We start from the raw sequence: 22,055 nt of genomic DNA, 5'->3' as shown, positions 1-22,055 counted from the left end.
GTATGGGAGGGAGAGGCAACCTCTCCATGGACAGGATCTGCGCAGCATGCCATGGGAAAATCCATCCGGAGTTTACCTGATGCCACATGAATGCAGGGTGCCCAGCATCTGAAGGGACGTAAAATTTACTTGCTATCTATATTCCTCTTTTTATTCTATCTTATTAAGGCAGCTATTTTATTACAACTTTTGTTGTTGGGCCTTTTATATTGACACCCAAAAAGAACCCTGCACTGTACCTCTCTCTCCGCTCCCCCCTCCCCTTCGAATGCAGAACAGGGGAGAATCCATGTTTTCTTGAAAGAGGATTTCTTTCTCTTTTTTAAGCACACTTACAGCTCCATAAAAATCGCTCTTCATGGTCTTTACTTAGCTATTCTATGCTCTTGTGCTCAGACCCAGCCTTTGATTATGAGTAGCTAACATAACATCTGAAAGCCTACTCTTCATCTTTGTTATTCATTTTCTATGTTGGCTGAATGGCAATAGGTTGCACATTTTTCAGTAAACTCTGTCCTTAGTACTTCATGAAATTCTGCTCCAGACTGAGACTGTAACAGCAGTACAGATTCTTATCCCTTTTGGATGGAAACAACAAATGCAAAAATCCATGGTATTTCTGTTTACTAAATGAACAAGAGGGTACTACAATGTCACTTTCCAAATAAATTCTGTATCCTACTCCTTATCACACTGGTAATAAATGTCATTACATTAACTTTTCTGTCTCAACAGCCAATGTCACAGCTTTCAACTATGTCAACTACAGCATTCTTCCTCCCTACTTTTCTTTTTTCCAAACATTTAAGGCATAACAGTGGAAATAAAGTGTGTGTATATATATATATAAAAATATATAATTTTGTAAGATTGACATTCAGTGAGTTTGTAGATTAAATGCTTCCTTTTGGCAATATAATTAGTTGTTCACATTATCAGTAATCAACGCACAACACTGTATATATCCAGAGAAAAACAAGATCAGGGCAATAAGATTCAGAAAAGAAACTTGTTCTTGAAGTACAATACTTCATTTTCTTCCAGAAACAGTTTTCCCTCTTCTATCACATGCTTCAGTGGTCATCATCCAAGAAAATGCTGAATGAGCTTTGAAAAGCTATTAACTTCTTCAAAATTTTTTTTAAATTAAAAACTGTCATTCTTTTGTACCTATTTTATGTATGTGATTGACTAATCTGAAATTTTCCTTTCTTTTCCCTTGGCATTGCCTATTATGAAAGCTAAATAAAATGTTTTCATAAAATGTTACTTTGTTGCACTGGCACTCAAACAAAATGGTTATCAATTAAAACCTTAAAATCTGAAAAAATTCCTAGCTTGCTGCACTAAGAGAACAATGCAGTTTAAAATGGCTTTAAGAAGAGGGAAAAACAGCAGAAAGACATCTTTCCTGCATTATATATTATTCCAAGAAACAGGGGGGAAAAATACACTGATATCTTCTGAATGCAAATAATGATTGTTCATGAATATAGAACCACTGTTGTTAATTCCAGGTTTTGTCTCATCAAAACACAAGCTTTGTATTTAAAATTCTGTAAATATTTTACCTGAATTTCCATCAGAACATAACAGCTGATAAATAAAATTAACAGTTTCATATCAGCTCATTGTGCTAGACTTTGCACCATCAGACAAGAAAACGCTAACCCTTTCCAAGCCTTCAATCCCATAATGGCAAGAGGTCACAAGCAGATGTAATAGAAAACAGGACAATGAGGAAGATGGAATAAGGTCATATGGCAAAAGTGTGGAATTCAACATTATTTTTCAGAATTGTCTCACCATAATCTGCTGTACTTTTAATTGCATAAAAAAGTAATTTCAATATGTTTGAAGGGATGCTGTCTGCTTACTTCATTGACAGCCACCATCATTGTCAACTGCTCTGGTTAATCATATACACGGCATGAAGAGAAAGTGTCTGTTATCTTACTCTTTTTTCTCATATCTTTGCTGTATAAACACATGCCCTTATGTTACAGGGTAAATCTATACCATCATTACTGTCTGGTTGCTGAGCCACACAAGTTTTTATTTATTATTTTTATTTTAAAAAAAATAGTGCCAAAAGTGAAGACAAGGTTAAGGTGATTTACTTTTTGCTCAACTTCCACTATCAAGCAGAATTAAAACATTTATGAACATATCTGCTTTTAATTTTATTCTTATTTTATAAGAAATTCAGATTTGTTGGGTTTATATACAAATATAAATATATATAAACCTTAATTTATTTGTGAAGCAAACACTTTTTTTTCAAAGTTATCTATTGCTCGCTTCAACTATTTTTAAAGTAATTATGTCAATACAAATTCTATCAAAATTCCATTCTGTTCTTATGTGACATGCAGTTTAATTTCATTTCACGTTAGGTAATACAATAACCAAATATCTATTTTTCTGAATATTAAACTATTATTTGTCAGTTAAAAGTCACAGTTGACACGTTACTTTTGGTCAAATATGACCATGTTAGCTTATTGTTCTTTTATTTATTTTCTATAAATCTTTATAATGAATCATGCTGAAGTCCTTTCCCACAGCACATTAACTCAATGCAGTCTACACTAGCAGGAAGAAAAAACGGTTCATGAGCTGAATTTCTATCCTATACTTGGAAGTTTGAAATAAAGTCTGCCTATGATGCTGTCAACAAGCACAAACTTGTTTAGCTCTGCCATAAAATAAAATGCCAGCATAAATTATCTCTGAGGAAATTAGGTAAATAGGTACCAGTCAGTATAAGATGTGACAGGAAGATTCTATTAAAGTTGCATAAAGCCTTTCAGAGAGAATTTAGGCCATAAATCACAGTCAGAAGGCTTTTAGTCACATTCCAAGTTCTAGATAGTGGAGATGCCTGGTTGCTTATGATGGCCATAAACCTGTCAAGTCAGTAGCATTCAGATCACATAATCTCTTGTTAGGTGATAGGACTATGACGTTACGTAAAAAAGGCACAGTTAGAAATAGATCTACTTAATGGCATGAAACAAGTATATTATTTTTTAAATTTAGCCCCGAGACACAGTGCATGAGGTAGATAATTTTTATCCTGCTTTGTGAGACAAGGTGAAAGAACCTGTAGAGGAAGTTGCTTTGCAATATATGACGATGTCATAGTGGGTGAACTGAGTAACACAAGAGTCTGTGACTGATGACCAAGAGTAAAAGCTACTAAATATTAAAGTATCATCAAGTACTGTCAAACTGGTCTTGAAAATGCCTTAATAGCATTACTTGATAACTTTCTATCATGACAGTTGTCTCCCCAAGGTACATGCATAAGTCTCAATAAAATTTAGAGAAATTCTCAAGAAGTCATATTAATCAATGGCAAACAAAACTGCATTTTATAAAATAAAGTTCTGGAAAACATTAAGAGAAATGCAAGTATTGTAAAAACCAGAAATGAAAATAAACAACAACAAACCCACAAAACTGTTTCACTTTAAAGGGAACAGCATGTGTTTTCATAATCTATGACTAGTTTGATAGGATTATGCTATGTTGAAACAGCAGAAACCAATGCAGAACTGGTGTACTTGTCAAAGTCATCAAGAAAGAAAAAAAAAAAAAGAATTTTTAAAGCTATTTTACTTCAAAATATTTTACTAATAGCGAAGATAAGAATTTTAAGTATCTGAAAATCATCCCTGAAATATTCCCTTGTCTTTGATGATCAATCTTTTTTATTTTCCTGTTTTCTGTACTGTCAGATTTTCTTCTTTAGATCTGTAGATTACATTGATACAGTCTATTCCATTATTTCAATTTAAATCTTCCCATGTTAGTATAATTTTTGTTTCCTATCTTTTTTTAAGCTTACAAAATGGTTTATTGATACTCCTTAGCTATGCATCATATTCCATTTTCAACTAATGCTACTTGACTAAAAATTAAAATTTGGACCAATTCCACTGGTCCTAATACTACCCAAATGTAACCTAAATAAATAAATAGATCCCACAGATGGAAGTTGCCATTTCTTCTTCCTCTTTTTGTGATTATTATTGTACTTTTTATCAACAAAAAAGGCAGTAACATCTTGCCCACTCCATTTTCTCATAAATATATTGTCAAGATATACTGTCAAATTATCTTTGTTCTATATTTAAATTCTTCAGCTTCCAGATAGTGTTTCAACAAGAACAAGCTGATGATTTTGGTTTGCCTTATGGCTTCTAGAAGTTCGGTTAACCCAAATCTGTGTTTGTGACCATCAAAGGTAGTCATCAACATAAAGCTGCAGTGGAACTGTCAATTTGTGTGCTTATGCTTTAAAGACTGCTAAATCCAGTAGTATGGAGGAGAAAGCTATCAGTTAATAAAAGATTTGAGAGTTCCTTAAAATGCAGCTGCATGTACTGCAAGCTGGAAAATGAAAAGCCACCTTTATCAGTTACTGCAGAGATGCTGGAGTGCTAGAATAAATATCCCGTTTGCAAAAAGAGGGAAATAGCAGTCCTTAAGACAAGAACTAGCTTTAGTTACATTAACATCCCATTTTTGTGCTAATGGAAGAAGTTCCAGCAGCATGATATTTCTTTACACTAATGCAGCAGAAAAGGCCCTGGAAATCATCACAAACGGTTGCTAAAGGTAGAAGAAAAGCATTGTGATACCAGAGCTACTCAAGGTTTAAATTGTATTGATATGAACGAGATTTTTTTTTTTTAATGTTCCATTGTCAATATTGTTCTATAAATATTTTTTTCTGTATTTGCACAGAAGCAGGATAATAATTGGAAATAGAGGCTGATTAAATACTTTCTACCTTACAAAGGAACAAAAAAGAGGGTAAATGATGTGTAGTCAAGACAAACATTTAAAATAACCAGGTCCAAATGAAATACATAAAAATACTTGCTAAAAGTTGTTTCAGATGTTTGGTCTGGTGGTATTAGTTTTGAACAAATTTCAGAATATATCATAAAGTTTAAGAGGAGTAGCACTACATATGCCCCTAGTAGCTCCCCCACTCTCTGAAACTTAGTAACTCAAGTAGTTGTAGGCTAGTTAGACTGGGGTATATGTCACAGACAAAAGAATACACAACACTCGCACAGAATTAAATTCAGTAAGAAATGAAAGGATGAGAATATGATTATAGGTCAGCTAATATGTTCTAATGGAAACTAGGTCTTTTCAAACAAACGATTATATTCTTTGATGCAATTAGAAGTTTGGTAATGTAAAAATTCATATAGATGTAACCCAGAATTTTGCTAAACATCTACTTTGTTAACACAGAATATTCTGATTAAATATTAGAGTTACACAATAGCAGCAAAGTACATGTTAACTGAATTAACAACTGTCAAACTGATTAATCAGAAAAAGTAGTTTTCATTGTTAAATCACTAGTAAGAGGAGAAGACAACAGTGCTGGAATGTGTCCAGAGCAATGGGTAGTGAGTCTTGTCTTAAGGATTTTCATCAATGATCTGTAAACAAACATAAAATCGTTTCCTAAGAAGTCTGTGAATTACCTGTTATGGTAAGTAATAGAGTTTCAAAAAGTTGTTTGAATTACTTTGTTAAATACATCTCTAAAATAAATTACATTTTGATATAGCCAAATCCAAATTTAGACATCTAGGGAAATGTAATGCCGACTACATCTACACTGGGAGGCTGAGACAGGTGGGAAGAAGCAGGATTTGGAAAGTGAGGCCTGATAGGATATAGGGCATGTGGTAGATAAACATATAAACATAAACTTCTACTGCTGATACTAGTGGAAAAAAGAGACAAAGGATCAGTGGATGTGGAAGCAAAACATTACCAAATATGTATTTCTCTCTCCAGAATATTAAAGAAACAAACAATACATTTGGTCCTGCAAAGAGCAGTTCCCATTTTTTAAGAAAAACATACCAAAACCAATTACAATCCTCAAGGCAAAAAGACTGAGCCCTACAGTAACTGTCTTATTATGAGAAACTTCTCTTTAGTGTCTATGACAGAAAGTAATCTATATTTAATGATGGTATATTCATAGAGCAAGAATTCTTAAAAGGTCAATTTATTGGAAAAAAAAAAAAAAAAACAAAAAAAGAGAATCAAAGGAGGAAATGGAAGGAAAAACTGACTTCAAAATGGAAACTAAGAATTATTCTATATTAGTGAAACTGATTAATTAGTACAGCAAAATATCAAGAGAAATGAGGGATTCTCCGACTCTGCTTCTCTAACTCAGGTAGATGCACTTCTGGGAGGATATATTTCAGGCAAACAAAGCATTAGATCTGTACTGAGGCAGAGCAGGATGCAATTTAATGTCTTGTGAAATGGAGAAAATAGATTAGAGTTAGATGAAATGGTTCCATCATGCTTAAATCTATGAATCCATGAAATATCTGTTCTGAAAAATCAAACTACATTGGAATGAAACTAAAACCAGATTTTAAACTGCTATTTGTATTACAAATGTGATTACACCAGAGACTCCTTCCAATACAGCCTAGGTATTCTAGGTATTATTCTAGAGGATCATGACAGTAGGGGACACTCTGCTGTCTTCAGTGAGATTTAGACCAGGTCGTTAATCCCCAGAATGTTTTTACCAGTCACCGCAGGGGTTATCCAGCTATCACCCAGACCAGCTATCCCATTCTCGATTGCTTTAACTGCAAACTTCAGGGAAAATGGAATTCACAGTCTCTACAGAATTAAAACAGCACAGTTCTTGCATTCAGAAATTTTTTAGATGCTACTGTTGTAGGAGCAGGATGTACAGATCTATTCACTGTACATTCTAAATGGCTCTTGTTGAGTATCAAAGTCACGACACTTTAAAATGCATATTCTGAAAAGTTATGTAAGGAGCCAAAAAGAAGGCACAAGAAATACAGAGGTAATTAGAATTTTTGTTTTCCTTATGAATCTAAGATGCTAATTAATACAGAAAAGATTAATATCTAGTGGGAAAAGCAAAGAAAATGTTTTACATTTGTATAAAATGTTGTAATGATCATAAGTAGTTTCCAGTTACAGCAGAACATTTTCATGAAACATTTACTTTCAGTTTAAGGCCAAATTTTCTCAGATTAAAATACATCTTTTCCAACAGAGATTACAAAATCTAAACATTCTCAGGCAAGGGCCCTGCTGGGAAGAAGAAGGGAGAACAAAGACCACATTTTAAAATCTATGCACACCAGGAAGAAAATTAACAAGAGAACTGGGCTTGTTCAGCCTGGAGAGGAGAAGGCTTTGGGAGCACCTAATAGCAACCTTCCAACACCTGCACAGAAGTTCTCAGGAAGACAGTCAGGCTCTTCACAATGGGCTCTACAGCAATTGGTATTGCTGGAAAAAGCAGACAGGCTTTCACATACCAAGCCCTTCTTCAGGTCTGATATAGAAGCAGCATGCTTCAAAGTCTGAAGAATTACTGAGAGTTTAATTAGTAAAACTTCATTTAGACTCTTCAATCAGGGAAACCAACTACTTTCTGTCAGAGATGGTAAAAATGGCACATGAACAACTAGATAAATAAATGTTATCAAAATTATCTCACACTATAGGCTGTTTCTACATATAAACTTTCTTTTGACTAATTTTTTTCATGTTTGCAGATTTTCCTTTAATATATATTTATACTCCAATATGCTGTCTTAATTGAAAAGGCAAGTAAAATAAAATGTTCCACTTACTAGAACAATAGAAAGTTCAGTCTTCTCAGATATGTCTCTTATTTGTTTTAATTGGTACTAGAAGTAGTGTTATTCTCCACATGGATTAAAAAGGAGCAGCAGTACAAGACGTACACTGCTGCTGTGTGATCACAGAAATCTAATGACAAGACATTAAAGTGACTAGATACTCCTGGATGCAACTCCACATTTTACAGAGGATTATTATGTAGGTTTTAAGAGATCATTTTGCCCTTGTGTTCCTACTCCTTTTTTCTCCCATCCCTTTTTCCTCCCATTCTTTCTCCTTCAGTGTTTCAAGTGTTCTCACTAACCTGTCCTCTTTCACCTGCTGCTGCCTGTGTCCTCCCTTTCTTCCTCACATTATTGGCCTCTTCCATTGTCCCTCTCCCCGGGTCTCTTTCACTTCATCAATTTACTCAGTCTTATTCCTCCTTACCTACCTTTCCTTCAATGCTACTTGAGGACCACTCAAGGAGCCAAGAAGAGCCAGGAGCACAAGAAGAAAGTTATCCTTACTTTCACATCCACAAAAGCCCACGGAGCAAAGAAAAAGCAGTTACATTGAAAATCTACTCTGTTCTGGAAGTACTAAAGCCTGGGTCTACTAAGTGTGAATGGCATCTTCAGAACTCTACCAAACTCCCAAGAAGTGTCCACCCACTATGTAAATCATCGACTGCTTGGAGATTTTTACTGTGTCAAACCCCAGAGAAATTATTTTTGTTGCAGTATGCTATAGTGATAATTTAATTCCTCTCACCTGAGATAATGCCAAAATGAAAGCATATTTTCAGAAGTTTTATTTTTGGTGCACACTGAAAAAGGCTGACGTGGTAAGAAGAGGCCAAACTATTCTTGAGACTGTCATCCACTATTAAAAATTTTACCTATGTGTGACAGAGCAATGGTTCAGTGTTCAGTGCTAGCATCTACTGAACAGACCTGGATGACAAAGCACTTTTACTGTATTTTCCATTCACTTGGATCTTAAATTACCATCTTGATGATAAATCATTATCATTAAAGTATATTGACTTTTCTTGGGAACTGGAATTCAAAATTCTGAAATTGGAAACTTGAAAATAAATAATGCCCTGACACTCCAAAGTCATACTCTACATTATGTATTTTTGTTTTTGCTACTAGCATCACACTTCCAACAATTCAGTATAGGTTTGCCATTCGCTCTATTTCTTTTCTGTTTATAATACAGACACATGCATTAGATGCCTCTGTAACCAATGCTGTGAATTTTGAAAACCTAGCAATCTGATAACACTTTTAGTCACACAGGTGACGGTAAGCTTTGCTTGTTATTTAACAATCTACTTATCCATAATGGCATTGGTTTTAATTCAGGAAGAGGTGCCAGAAAATATAAGATTTTCTCTTAGGAGCTGTTTACACTACCCTTTCCCAAAGGAATGAGCTAGCTATGCCCTTTCTGCTACATATATTAATTTTTTCTCAAACCATTGTACTGAGTTTTCTGCATAACAAATTTGGGATGAGTTGAAAATGAGGTTCCACAAATAACTACCAAAAATTTAGTTTATTATGCAAAGTAGCATTAAAAACCAAAAGGTTTCATATGCACATAAACAATGGGCCAGGTAAGTATAAAAGTGAATGTTTCCTTTGACTATTAAACTTTCTAGGAAATAAAATACATACACTGGTAAAAATGGAACCATGTTCTGTATTCATTATGTTGCTTATAAAATTACTCTCATGCTCAATGCCGTGCAATTGTAGTTTATATTTTAGAGCTCCACCGTAAAAGTTCTCACTACCCTCTCAATAACCAATCAATTCAATGTTCTGAAATGCTTTTATTTTGCTATGATTTTTACCTTATGTGACATTTAAAAAGTAGACAAACCCAGATGAACTGACAAGCTACTGAGATTCTGTTCTACTTTTGTTCAAAGCAACATCCTAAGATTTCCAGAAAAGAGTACTACAGTAAGGAAAAAAAAAAAAAAAAAAAAAAGATTGAAAAAGTAAACATGCCTGCTTTATTCTCTTAAAGGAGGATAAAACAAAATTATTTATAAAAATGTCATCTATGACAGGTATAGTTTATAACAATCATATGAAATCACATTTACATCACCAGACACTATCTTTAGAATATAACTTGTGACCTAATCAGCAGGCTTTAAATTAAAGTAGTAGTAGCATTGTGTTTAAAATGTGTGGGTGGGGGAACAAAAGCCCACAATCCTATCCAGGTGTTTGTTCCTATGTCATTTTCTTCCCTAATAATCCCTAATTTGCTGCAAGAACCAGTGTTTTGGGAGAAATATAAAAACAAGTCAAAAAGAGTTAATAATAAAGCCCTTCTACTCTTACTTTCAGTTTTCCAATGCTAGCAACTCCTCCCTGTAAAGGTACTTTTTTTTTTTAAGCAGAAGCATTTTTTTAAACAGCATCTATCAAAATTTGTACCTGTGAAAACAGTTTATTCACATAGTTGTGATAATGATATTGATAGTAACTGCTTTTTTTATTAGTATGTGCCTTAGCCGTCTTGCATGTACAGAAATGAGTTTCTGCACCAAAGTAAGCAAATCAGAGTATCAGAGTAAGCATCTCATGTAAATATCTGTTGCACCTATATTTGAATAATATAATTACACAGCTATGGACTATATGTGTATTTACATATCTACCAATTTTTAGGAAACCATGTTCAGACACCAAGGAACACAATGGTAAAATGCCTCCCTTAAACATACAATTTGCAGACTAAATGACTTTTATAGGAAGGAAGGAAACTGTCTTTTGGATTAATTGTCTTAAAAATAATTGGGTTTATATTCTGTCTTCCTTCATTTACATCTTTCATGACACCAATGGTCATCATAACAATGTACTGCTGGTAGATTTCAAAGCAGTTGTTGCAAGCAATGCTCATTACATAGCATGTGATTTTATAAATCCTGTAAAGTTAGCTGATCTAAAATTAGTGCATCACATTACAATTCCTGAAAACAGTAGTTTGCATAGGTGTGGCTATTCCTGCATAATCACTGCAGATCAGGTCTTCAGAGGATACAACAATAAGGTAACTAAAACACTTGGAAACTGGACAGTTGGATATAAATATTTTGTTGTTAAGGCCAAACAAGTCTTAACTGAGCATAAAGAAATTCTAGTTTGGCAGGTTTTTAAAATTTGGCAACATTCACAACATTTTTCACAGACAGCAAAAGGCAAATGGAGGTGACCAAGCTATGTCATATCACCAGATTACTAGAAATTCAGCATGATCAAACAATTTATTTAGCCTCAGCTGCCTTCTCAGAAACGTCTGAGCAGTCATTTTCATGACAACTAAAAAAAACGTTAAGACTTTTGAAATGACAGTTATAATTAGTGTTACTGAAAGTAGCTAAGTAAAGATATTAACATTTGGATTATAAAATTTTCCTGCATGGAAGAGTTCCTCCGAAACGTTTAAAGCTTAATAAACCTGTACGTAACTGTACTCAGTGTCTTGTGACAGGAAGCGTCAGACAGACTTGCAGTGTGACTAATTCTGCCTCTAGTATCTTCTGTTGAGTACTTAGCACTGTTGAATAAGCTTCTAGATAAACAGGAATACCTTAAGTTAATGCAGTCAGACTCACTAGTAAAATAACTATCATTTTACTGGATATATTTCTAATGAATATATAGTATTCATTAAAGTAACCAATTTAAAAGAAAAAAATCAACAAAAAAAGCAAAAATGAATGGGTGAACTGTAAACTCAGGAATGAATTTGTCTGAGCAGAGGAAAGAAAGGGAAGGGGAAAGAAGTATCAAGGTAGACAAATAATAGGCAGACAAATAAACCCTACTACCATTCAACAGAGGATAAAGCAAGCTACTTTTTGGTAGTGGTAGAGATTTCTTTGGCACATTGAACTCCCAATTTAGCAAGTGAATGTGGCCACTGTTGCTCCACATTTCTGAAGAGACACAGTTATCCAGGCACAAGGCAGCATGGGCAGGCTGGAACTGATCTGGACCTGCTGAGCACTCCAGCAGGTGAGATCAAGTCCTGTAATGACTCTCATGTCACGAGGGCCAAGTTTGACTCTTGGTATATCTCAAGAACATACAGGAAGAAAGACTGGAAAAGGTCTTCCTCTCACATCCCCAATCACCCCCAGAAACCACACCAGGACTACTGCTTTGCCTTATTTAGGCATCCAGTTCTTTTTCCCTTCATATTCCCTTCATATGCAACAAATCTATCATGAGGAAACTATCCAAGTATGAACAGCAATGTGAAAAATATGCCAATTCACAGAATGAATCAGAGATTTCATTTTACTTCTAAATAAACTTCAGATTACGCACTCTGCCTTCGATGACTCTTGGGTATCATTATTTAAACTTTATTTTTTTAAAACAGTTACTACACATGCTCATTTTAATTTGTTTAAAGTTTCATAGTTTTTAATACCAATTTAATGTTTAAGTGAGGGCTACATGTATTTTTATACTTCTTATAATACTTACGGGTCTTTCGAGCAGAATCTTCTACAAAAAGAGAAGAAATGTCTTCATCCACCCCTGCTTCATTCTTTGCAATACAAGTATATGCTCCTGTATCTTCATAGCGCACATTGCTAATGTGAACCTCACTACCATTTGCTGAAAGGACAGGAAAAATTCAACATGTAGATATGCTACAGTGCTTTCAGATTATACATTCAGAAGGCTTTCTCTGCTCACACTAATTAAACCATTTTCATTCCTGAGTTCATAACTTGGAGGCATGCCAAGCTAATCCAAATGTATTCAACTGGCTAGTGAATTACATGCACTATTATTCACCTCACAGATATCTGGAATACCTCAGCTGATTTTGCACTTCAGAGCCAAATATCAGTCTGAAGTTTTATATATGTTTAAATGACCATGGTTGTCTTTAAAATCAGATAAATGTTATGTTTTTATTATGTCATATTTGGTTACTTGACACTGTCACTGGCTTTACACAAAATAACCCAGGTTTCCATGGGCTAAAATTTCAACATAAATAGTAATTTTAATAAAATTATTCATTTCTAGTAACCAGAGGCACCTGGTTTTGTTTTCATGTGAATGCAGTGTAACAACAGAAAAACAGGCGCATTGGAATTTTACACTTACATCAGTGTAGGAGTCTATGGAAACCACTTCAGGAATTGTATGTCAGCTTGAGTAAGAATGTCAACAAACAGTTCAGGTTTCACAGGCAAAGGTCTTTTAAATATTGTGATCTGAATAATGATGTGGCCAATGATTCATTGCATTTTAAGTATAGTATGCTTGTTCAACTGTAGGATCTATTTTACAAAAACAGCTTTCTAGGTGTTCTAAAGCATGGACTAGAAGGGGCACTGGGTTATGGTGTAAAACTCCTTCTAGACCATCTTTTGCTTGAAGCTAATGCATAGATAGCTTAGCCTGGGAAAAACTCAGGGAAAATGCAATGAGATTTTAAAAATTTTATTTCAAATAAGTACATTCAAGAAAATGGAATTAAATATATTTTGCTTAGAGAAGAACCATTTTCATTAATTTATCATAAATATATGATACAGAGCTGAAGGAAAAAAAATTCCACTCAAACCCCTACAGGAGAAATTAAAAGAATGCTGCTATGGAAGAGGAGTCCATCACTTTCTACTCATAGTGGAAAGTGTTTCTGCAAGGCAATTGTTCACATACATCCAGGAGAGAGGGCCATGGAAGAGCAGAGGACTATGACACCTATCAGGAAGGTAGGACTCTCTTCAGAGAAGCATTCGCCATCTGCCTGTCCCACTGTTTCTTACACTGCAGCCTGATTGCTGTCCTATCCTAATACATATCTGGTTTTGCAGATGAATGAGAGAAGGTTTTGAAGGGAGCACTGGCAGCACAAGATTGTTTTTCCTATGGCTGATCACAAATCACAAGAAGGGCTGCAGAAGGTAGAATGTTTTGGGTTTGAATTTGCTGAGCCCTGAAGATTCATAGAAGATTCACAGACTGGCCTTTATTGTTGATTAAAAGCAAGACTTTCCTTTAGTTGGTTTGGTTTGGGTTTTTTTTTGTTCAGTGACTTTGCACTCCCCTGGAGGTCTGCTGAGACTCCTCAGAAAAAAGCACATCCATTTCAGGTATTTCTCCTCCTATCCTTTCTACCACCAGGTCCCAAGTCTTACTGAGATTCTTATCAGTCAGAAACCTGTTTTCAACTAAGCTGCAGTAAAGATAAAGTTTGGTCCATGTTCTGATCTAAATTTAAATCTGGATAATAACTAGATCAGTATCAATGAGGTAGAATAAATCTTTACAGACAAAAACATTGCTTCCTAATTGAAATATTAGTGTTGAATGCTGATTGAATGGCATTAATATAGTTGTAGTGACAAATTCTAATAGGGGGTGGGACTAGGACTTGGGCTGCTTGCTCTACTCAGAAACTGCACCCTTTTGAATAGAGAAGAGCATATTAGAATTTACTGGTAATCCTACCAGTAAGTACAACCATTACTCTAACAAAGAGAAAGCAGACAATATATGTGTCTTGGGGAGTAACTGGACAACAACTTCTGAAATGTTTTAGCTTAGAATTCAGCCCTTGGTTAAACCTATGTAAGAAGGACAGCTAGTACGGAAAGGATGCACCGATAAAGCATTTGGAACCTGTAGAAAACAATAAATATGCCCCTTTACCTTGAAGAGTTAGCTGTTTGGATAACTTCGGAGTGATATCAATTCCATTCTTCAGCCAACCAAGTTGTGGGTTAGGAATACCTTCAGCATGGCACCGAAGGCTGGCTGTCACACCTGGCTCCCTTGCCTGGCTCTCTGGATAGACTCGGATGACTGGTGGAACTGAAGGCAGGAAACAATTACAATTTAGTGGAGAAGAGCATTATCTTTATTTTAAGAAAAATAACTATAAGCAATTCTAAAGACTCCTGCACCTATATATAAACAACACACAGACGTGGTATTAGTCACATATACAGTGACATTCAATGCTGAACTCTGTCACAATAAATATATGAAGCAGAATGTTCTGTGAGGAAAACCTCTTTTCACTGTCTGTGGTACCAATGGAAAAAGCCTGAATTCTAATTCAATAGTTTGCGGTTGAGTAATAAGATTTTTATTTTTACTTAAATATCTTTATAAAATATGAATAATGTACAACCAGTAAGTTATGATGTGATGTACAGAGATTTTAATTGTTCTGTTCCACAAACCTTTTCTTTAATACTTCATCTCCACCTTTCCCTTCTCTCAAAAACACCTATCAGCAATCCATTTTACCTGTATAAAACACGTAATCACAGAATCACATAATGGTTGAAGTTGAAAGGAACCTCCAGAGGTCATCTTGTTCAGTCCCCCTGCTCAAGGTGGGCCACCTAGAGCCAGTTGCCCAGGACCATATCTAGATTTCAGAATATCTCCAAGGAGGGAGACTCTACCACCTCTCTGGGCAACCTGTGCCAGTGCTCGGTCACCCTCACAGTAAAAAAAGTGTTTCCTGATGTTCAGACAGGACCTCCTGTGCCCAGGATACCATTTGCCTTCTTTACCACACAGGCACATTGCTGGCTCATGGTCAACTTGGTGTCCATCAGGACCCCTAGGTCCTTTTCTGCAAAGCTGCTTTTCACCTGGCTGGCCCCCAGCATATATTGGTGCACGGGGTTGTTCCTCCCCAGGTGCAGGGCTTTGCACTTCCCCTTGTCGAACTTCATGAGGTTCCTGCCAATCCATTTCTCCAGCCTGCCCTCCGAATGGCAGCATGACCCCCTTGTGTATTAGCCATTCCTTCCAGTTTGCTGTCATCTGGAAACTTGCTGAAGGTACAAGTCTGCCCCATCATCCAGAGCATTAATGACAATATTAAACGGGACACTTACAAGACTAGTCTTCTGAGTTTCATTATTAGCAAAACATAAGAATTGTTGACATCACTTTTCCAGGGCTAGGAAACTCGCTGCAGTATATGCTTATCAACTAAAAATCTGCTATTTAACACACATCAGCATTGGCAGAGAGAGGGCATATGACAGCACAGTGGACATAGTCCTATTGGTAATCAATGATGAAGCAGGATTTAAAAATATTGCTGTGTAGATTTTTTAGATGAATAATTACTGATCATATCTTTAATTATGTTTAGAGAGAACTTGCTTGATGTTGTTTCTAACAACAAAAAAAATTAACTGTAATGAAGGTTAAAAAAGCGTATTTCCTGGTCTCCAAAGTTTTGTTTTAAGCAGCTTTAAAAATGTGGAATACTTAGCTGGTGTCATAAAACACAGCTGGGTAGAGGATGAAGTATCAGTTGATAATGAAAGAAGATAACAAGATCAAAAATTAACTGTGTCTATTTTGGCACGAGATTAAATATTTTCAAATGCTATCCAGCTGTTTACAAGAAATGTCCCAGCATGCTGTCATATTAGAGCACAAAAATGCCTCAGATTTCTACACTGCAAGAAATACACAAATGTACTGTATCTCAGATAGGATGCAAAAATCAGTAGGTTTCAGGAATATTTTAAACGTAGTTAGAGATGAGGGTCTTTTCGAATAATATGCACGGAAAATTGCACATAACCCCAATATGAAAACTGCAAAAATGTAATAAAAGAACACGGAAGGAGATAACAAATATGAAAATTATGGCTGCTAGTTGCTTTGACTACCAGCTGAGAGCATGAGCGTATAAAAATCAGGGATTTAAGGTTTCTACTGAGTTTCTGGAAGGGACTTAGCTTTTATGGACACGGATCTCTACTTTTCATCTCAAGCCTGACATTCCCATTCCTGTTCCCCCTCCACTTCTTTCCTGTTCTGTCTCCTCTCCCATAGGATCTGTGTGTTCCATACTGAGACCTTGCCTTCCCCACTGTGTTCCTCAGACCGAGCCCCACTCAACTGCATGCTCAGATGGCCTGAGCCTCTTTTGGCACCTCAGCTCCCAATCCTACTCTGCCTCACTTCTTAGGGTCCAATTTTCATGTCTGCCCTGGTCAGCATTTCTTGACAGAAGGTCCTCTAGGCAACCTACCCCATGTTGCAGATTTCCCACTGCATCAAAGCCAAATAGTTTACTTTTCCACCTTGCCTCAAGATGGGCAAGGAGCTCCATCTCCTTAGAGACAGGATTGCCATCATTTAACACTCTCAAGCATCTCAGCAACACAAACAACTTGTAGGACCAATAGCAAGGCATTGCAACTCATTGCATTCTTGACTACCTATGATAGGATATTTCTTGCCTTTTTTGTGCCAGTGAAATATTCTCATTGCATATAAAAACTTATGGGTATTTAACTACCACATCTTATAAGACTTCTACTGAGTGTGTGTGAAGAGAAATTTTTTAACAGTCCAACTTCGGAGAATTTTCACTGAATAGAAAAAGGAATGTATTAGTTTAGCTTGGGCAAAAGGCAGATGATATTTTTGGGACAGCTCTATTCTTAGCAAAAGTTTTGTAAAATATAACTGAAATCGAGTACTTCCTAAACAAACAAACAAAATCAAATCCTGCATCACAAGATGCTATTGTTGCTAAGTTAACTACTCAAGGGTTAGGAGATGTGAAGGTGAGGGCCTGATCAACTAAAAGTAGGTCTGAGTTTTATTCTACTATCCCGTATTTCTGTAGTAGATCCTGTTCCCTTTAGCAGTGTTTTCCCAGACACAGAGATACGTGCATGACACTACAGTTTATTTCTTGCCCTATCTTTCCTCTGTTTTCTGTCATTTCCCACTTTCCTCAGCAAATCTGTGTCTTATAGCTTACCTATACAACTAGAAAAGTTTTTCAACCCTTGTTTTGCATTATAATTTATTTCATATTACCCCAGAGCCTACCAGTAACATGCCGCCAAGAACTGTGCAACTGAGGCATGCAGGCAATTAAAATATTAGTGCAGTGTGGGCTCAGACTAAGAAGTTAATTTGATATGACAAGCTTGATGTAAACTATTTGGGTTCATTTCAATCACTTTTTTGTGTAACTGACCATAAATATTACCAGAAAGCAAATTTTAAGTACACAAATAATGTGATTGTTCACACTGATTTTCAAAGAGGTATGTTCTAATATCTTAACCTAAAGAAGCCTACTTTATAAGGGAGAGCTCATTAGATAGGTTAAAAAGTGAGGGGAGACAAGACATTGCATGACTGTATTCAGCGGAATTATATATAATACATAACTGAATTAATCCTACATCCCTTATCATTCAGTGCAAAAAGCCATGTGAGACTGTTGGTTCCAAATATGAATATGTAGTTACTCAACACCTCTTACAATTGCCATAAAAACCCCTGAAGATTATTTCAGTCAGGTCTAATAGGGGGGAAAGAGAGAAAAAAGTCTGTTCAAGCTATCTGGAATCCAGGGAGGATGTATGTGTTTAAGAAAGAAACATGTAATATATATAGTGAACTAGGTTCTTCTATTGCTGTATATGATAACTCTCCTTTTTGATTAAACTGAGATATTTTGTTTGGGAAAACAAAGGTGGTAAACAATTCTTTAGACATCATAAATCACCAATTTATATGTGGCTGAGGGTCTGGACTCTCCTTTCTTCACCTTAAGGTACCAAAACTTTTGGCCTTTTGTCTTGGAACTAAGGTGGGGAAAATTCTTGTCACCTCTCTGCAAAGAACTTGCCTTATAAATCAATGTGAAAGCTCAGGGAGTAGGATACCATTGTTAATACATAAACAGAAGGAAAAATGTCACATTGGTGCTACATATATATTAAGTTGATTTGTAACATACAGCATAAACTCATATCATTTTTAGAGCAGGTTTGAATTTGAAGGCAATCTTCCTTTTTGTTTATAATATGGCTAAAAACGTTTTGTTTGTTTGTCTAGAAACAGCTTTGCAAAAGTGAAATTCCTCAAATTTACACTTTGAAATATCTAGGCTATGACATGTATATGGCTTGTAAAATAGAAAAACTGACTTATAAAAAAAAAAAAAATTAAACTCATCTAGGTATCATGTCTATAACTGCCAACGTGATCAATAATATTAACATCTCTGGTTATGGACAGCATAGATCCATAACTTGATGTACATCAGGATAATGACAAAACACAAACTTTCTAGGTATTTCAGCTTTTTCAATAGCAATTTTCAAGGCTTTTTTGTGTCAGATGTAGATATCACATTCATGTAATCCTAAGAACAGTGATAACAAGAAAGAGTAAACATTTTTTAAAATGCTTCTTTAACACTTTAATTAACATAAGCAATAACAGAAACATAAGGAAAGAAAAAAAATCTTGGTTTATTATTCAAATTCTGTTTTTTCCCTTAACTGATGTGTACAATTCTGTTGTCTTAAATAGCTGAATATTAACATATAAAGTGGTTAATTGAATATATTTATACCATCAAAGGGCATTTTACAGACAGGTGGCCCCCTACGAAATACAACGACCCATATTACAAGAATATCTGAGTTTGTTACAGATTTTTTGCTCTGACCACCGTTTACTACTTTGTTTAGAAGAACTCTACCAGCATTCCCCTATAAACTTTTGAATGGCTGCTGTGGAAAAAACCAGAGGCTAATAAACAAGCATAAGGGAAATGATACAAATCCTTCTGAAATACAAATTAAGTAAAGACAGATTTTAACAAACAAATTATGGAGTTCATATTATAAATATTTTATGGGAGACTGAATTACATAGCTCCCCTTTGTCTTCAGTGATACTAAGACCATCACATACACCTATCATTATCTGAGAACAGACTTTCCAATTCATGGGGTTTATGACATGTGATGTCAACAACAGTAAAGGAAAAATTCCTGATGGAATGAATTTCAATATCACAGATATATGGAGAAATAAAATAAAAATCAAACTGACAGGCTTAGATTCATATAGTCTTAGAATCATCTAGTCATGAAATTATACACTTTGAAAGTTTAAGTATTATGTAAATGCTAATAATTAGCATTATTTAATGAAACAGTTACTCCTTCCCCATTACAACTTTGTATTGGTTTTTTTTACAGTTTATATGAAAAAGGGTTAAATACCAACTTATTATAATATTGCTTACAACATTTACTTTACCATATTATTTGTATAAGATTAGACTGAATCTTCTCACCATAAAGCATGTCTTTTACAGTGCTCATTAGCTGTATTGTTAAGACTCCAAAGGAAGCTCATTATTCTTTACTACTGTACCAGTCAATTCAAAACTAAAAAAAAAAAAAAAAAAAAAAATCCTACAGATTTTAATCTTAAAAGAAAAATAAATCAAAATTATATATATATAATATTTGCAAACTAGTTGATGTAAACAGATATAAATATTTTTTCTAAAAACATACAGATTCACACAAATGAAAATCAAGAAAGAACTTAAAATCTAGTTACATTGTTTTCATTCAACCTTCACATTAGATCTTTGTGATCAACGAAGCCTCATTATCTCATTAACCTTTCGTCTGACTCTCTTGTTAATACAAGTATCATTATATTAATCAGCTACAAGTTATCCATTATCACAGCTACAAGTACTGACCATCATGCCTGTGCCTAGGAAGATTACTGCTTAGTACAGATCTAAACTGTAGAAGAGCTGTTCATTCACTTTAATCTCAATGGGTTTAACTCCATTTATCCACAATATGCACAGCAAATTATCCTATTGCTCAAAGGGGCTCCTTTCTCCTTTTCCTTGCGCCCCCAAAAAATCAACATCCAAAATCATGTTGGAAGGTAGCGCTCCAGTGCCAACTTGTGAAACAGCAGCTATCTGAGCAGAGCAAACGTGGATTAGTCAATTTGTTTGGAGAACTTTAAATTTATATGAATGATACAGAGGAGCAACAGCAGTGATTGCCTTTGCCACCGTAAAGGTTTACAGTGGTTTCCAGATGAAAAAAACAATTTCCTGACAGCCACTTCATCACCAGAAAAATCTACAGTTGCCCTCCTTCACCTCTCCCAAATTATGTTTCTTGATTGTCTAATCTTGCAGAAAACCTTCTTCAATTTAAGCAGACTTTCGCCTCATCGTGTGCTGAACTTGAGCCAAACATGAAGAATCCTAGTATTTTAACTGCTGCAACACATCTCTTCAGGATTATTAACACACTGGGATACATAGGGAACATGTTGACAAGAATAGAATTTGATAAACCAGAACACGTAAAACAGAACATGAGAAAGTTGGTCAAGGACCTTCTAATGTGCTCAACTCACGAATAATTCTGCTATGTCTCCAGGAATTAAAATACAAGCAAACTGCATTTCAGCCTTCTCACTAGCTTAGCCAGTGTTTGCTACCTGACTTTTCAAATGACAGAAAACAATCCCTGAAGAAAAATTTGAAGGAGGAAAAGATGTTGATGCCATGTATTAGCTCAGGGAGGACACTCCGTTTTACAAAGTGTTGGGGGTTGAGAGGGGAAGAAATTGGAAAAAAAAAATTGAGAGAGATGGATAAATAGATATTCTAAGCCAGTTTCCTGGAGAAACACAATGGCAGAGACAACATGTTAAGAAAACTGCAAACAAGCATTAAATGTCAAAGTAATTTAAAGTGTGAAGGATATTAACAACAGAAGGTAAAAAAAAAGGCTATTAAAAGAAGAATGAGTCACATTAAAAGACAAAATAATCTTGGAAGCTGCATTTGGTGTGAATATCAATGAAAGATCTGAATACAGAAAATATTTCAGCATTTTCGGGTAAGAGATGTCAAGAAAAGTCAATTAGAATAAGGGTTTATGCAACTGATTAACAATTAACAAAACAAAGAATGATGGCAACAGCAGTGGCCAAGAAACTAGGTCTAGAGTATGCTTCAGGAGAAAGTTAGAGCCTGTTAATGCAAAGTAAATTTTCAGGAGAAGATTGAGTTCAAACATGATTCTGGATAAGAATAAGTATCAACATGGAATAACACATACTGGTACCTTACTGCAGAAAGGTAGACTTAAGAGTCAAAGAAAAATATGAACATTGAAATAACAGGAAAGCATAAGGTCACACACCCCCCCCTGCAAAAAAAAGACATTTTTTAATCTTATATTAAGTGCAACATTCCTAACACAAGAGACCTATGCACTTATTTTTCCCAGTGCGTTCTCCAGAATTACTAAATTAATAATAAAAACTACTTTATCTGTATATATCTATATGTATTTATAAAACCACTTATTACTCTGCAGATAACATACTAAAAATCCTCCCAAGTGAACAGTTCACAGTGCAGAGCAAGTCCTCTGGACTATCTTTACTGTTTTTAATTACTATTATTCATATGGAAGTAATAAATGAAAATTATTATATTTTATTGTTTTGCAAGGT

At 35.1% G+C, this 22,055-nt stretch overlaps 1 protein-coding gene across 4 annotated transcripts in view; it reads right to left on the bottom strand.

Moving 5' to 3' along the window:
* The window catches only part of FSTL5 (follistatin like 5), a 335,945-nt gene that overhangs the window by 55,587 nt on the left and 258,303 nt on the right, over window positions 1-22,055 (bottom strand). For all 4 annotated transcript variants that reach the window (XM_030015397.1, XM_030015404.1, XM_030015388.1 and 1 more), the window contains 2 exons: window positions 14,394-14,555; window positions 12,204-12,338 (listed from right to left, as the gene is read on the bottom strand). In XM_030015397.1, coding sequence (XP_029871257.1) covers window positions 12,204-12,338; window positions 14,394-14,555 — 297 coding nt within the window. The remainder of the gene's footprint in view (window positions 1-12,203; window positions 12,339-14,393; window positions 14,556-22,055) is intronic.

Source organism: Aquila chrysaetos, chromosome 1 (assembly GCF_900496995.4).
Source record: "Aquila chrysaetos chrysaetos chromosome 1, bAquChr1.4, whole genome shotgun sequence".
Lineage (NCBI taxonomy): Eukaryota > Metazoa > Chordata > Aves > Accipitriformes > Accipitridae > Aquila > Aquila chrysaetos.
This window is presented reverse-complemented; position numbering and strand designations above follow the sequence as displayed.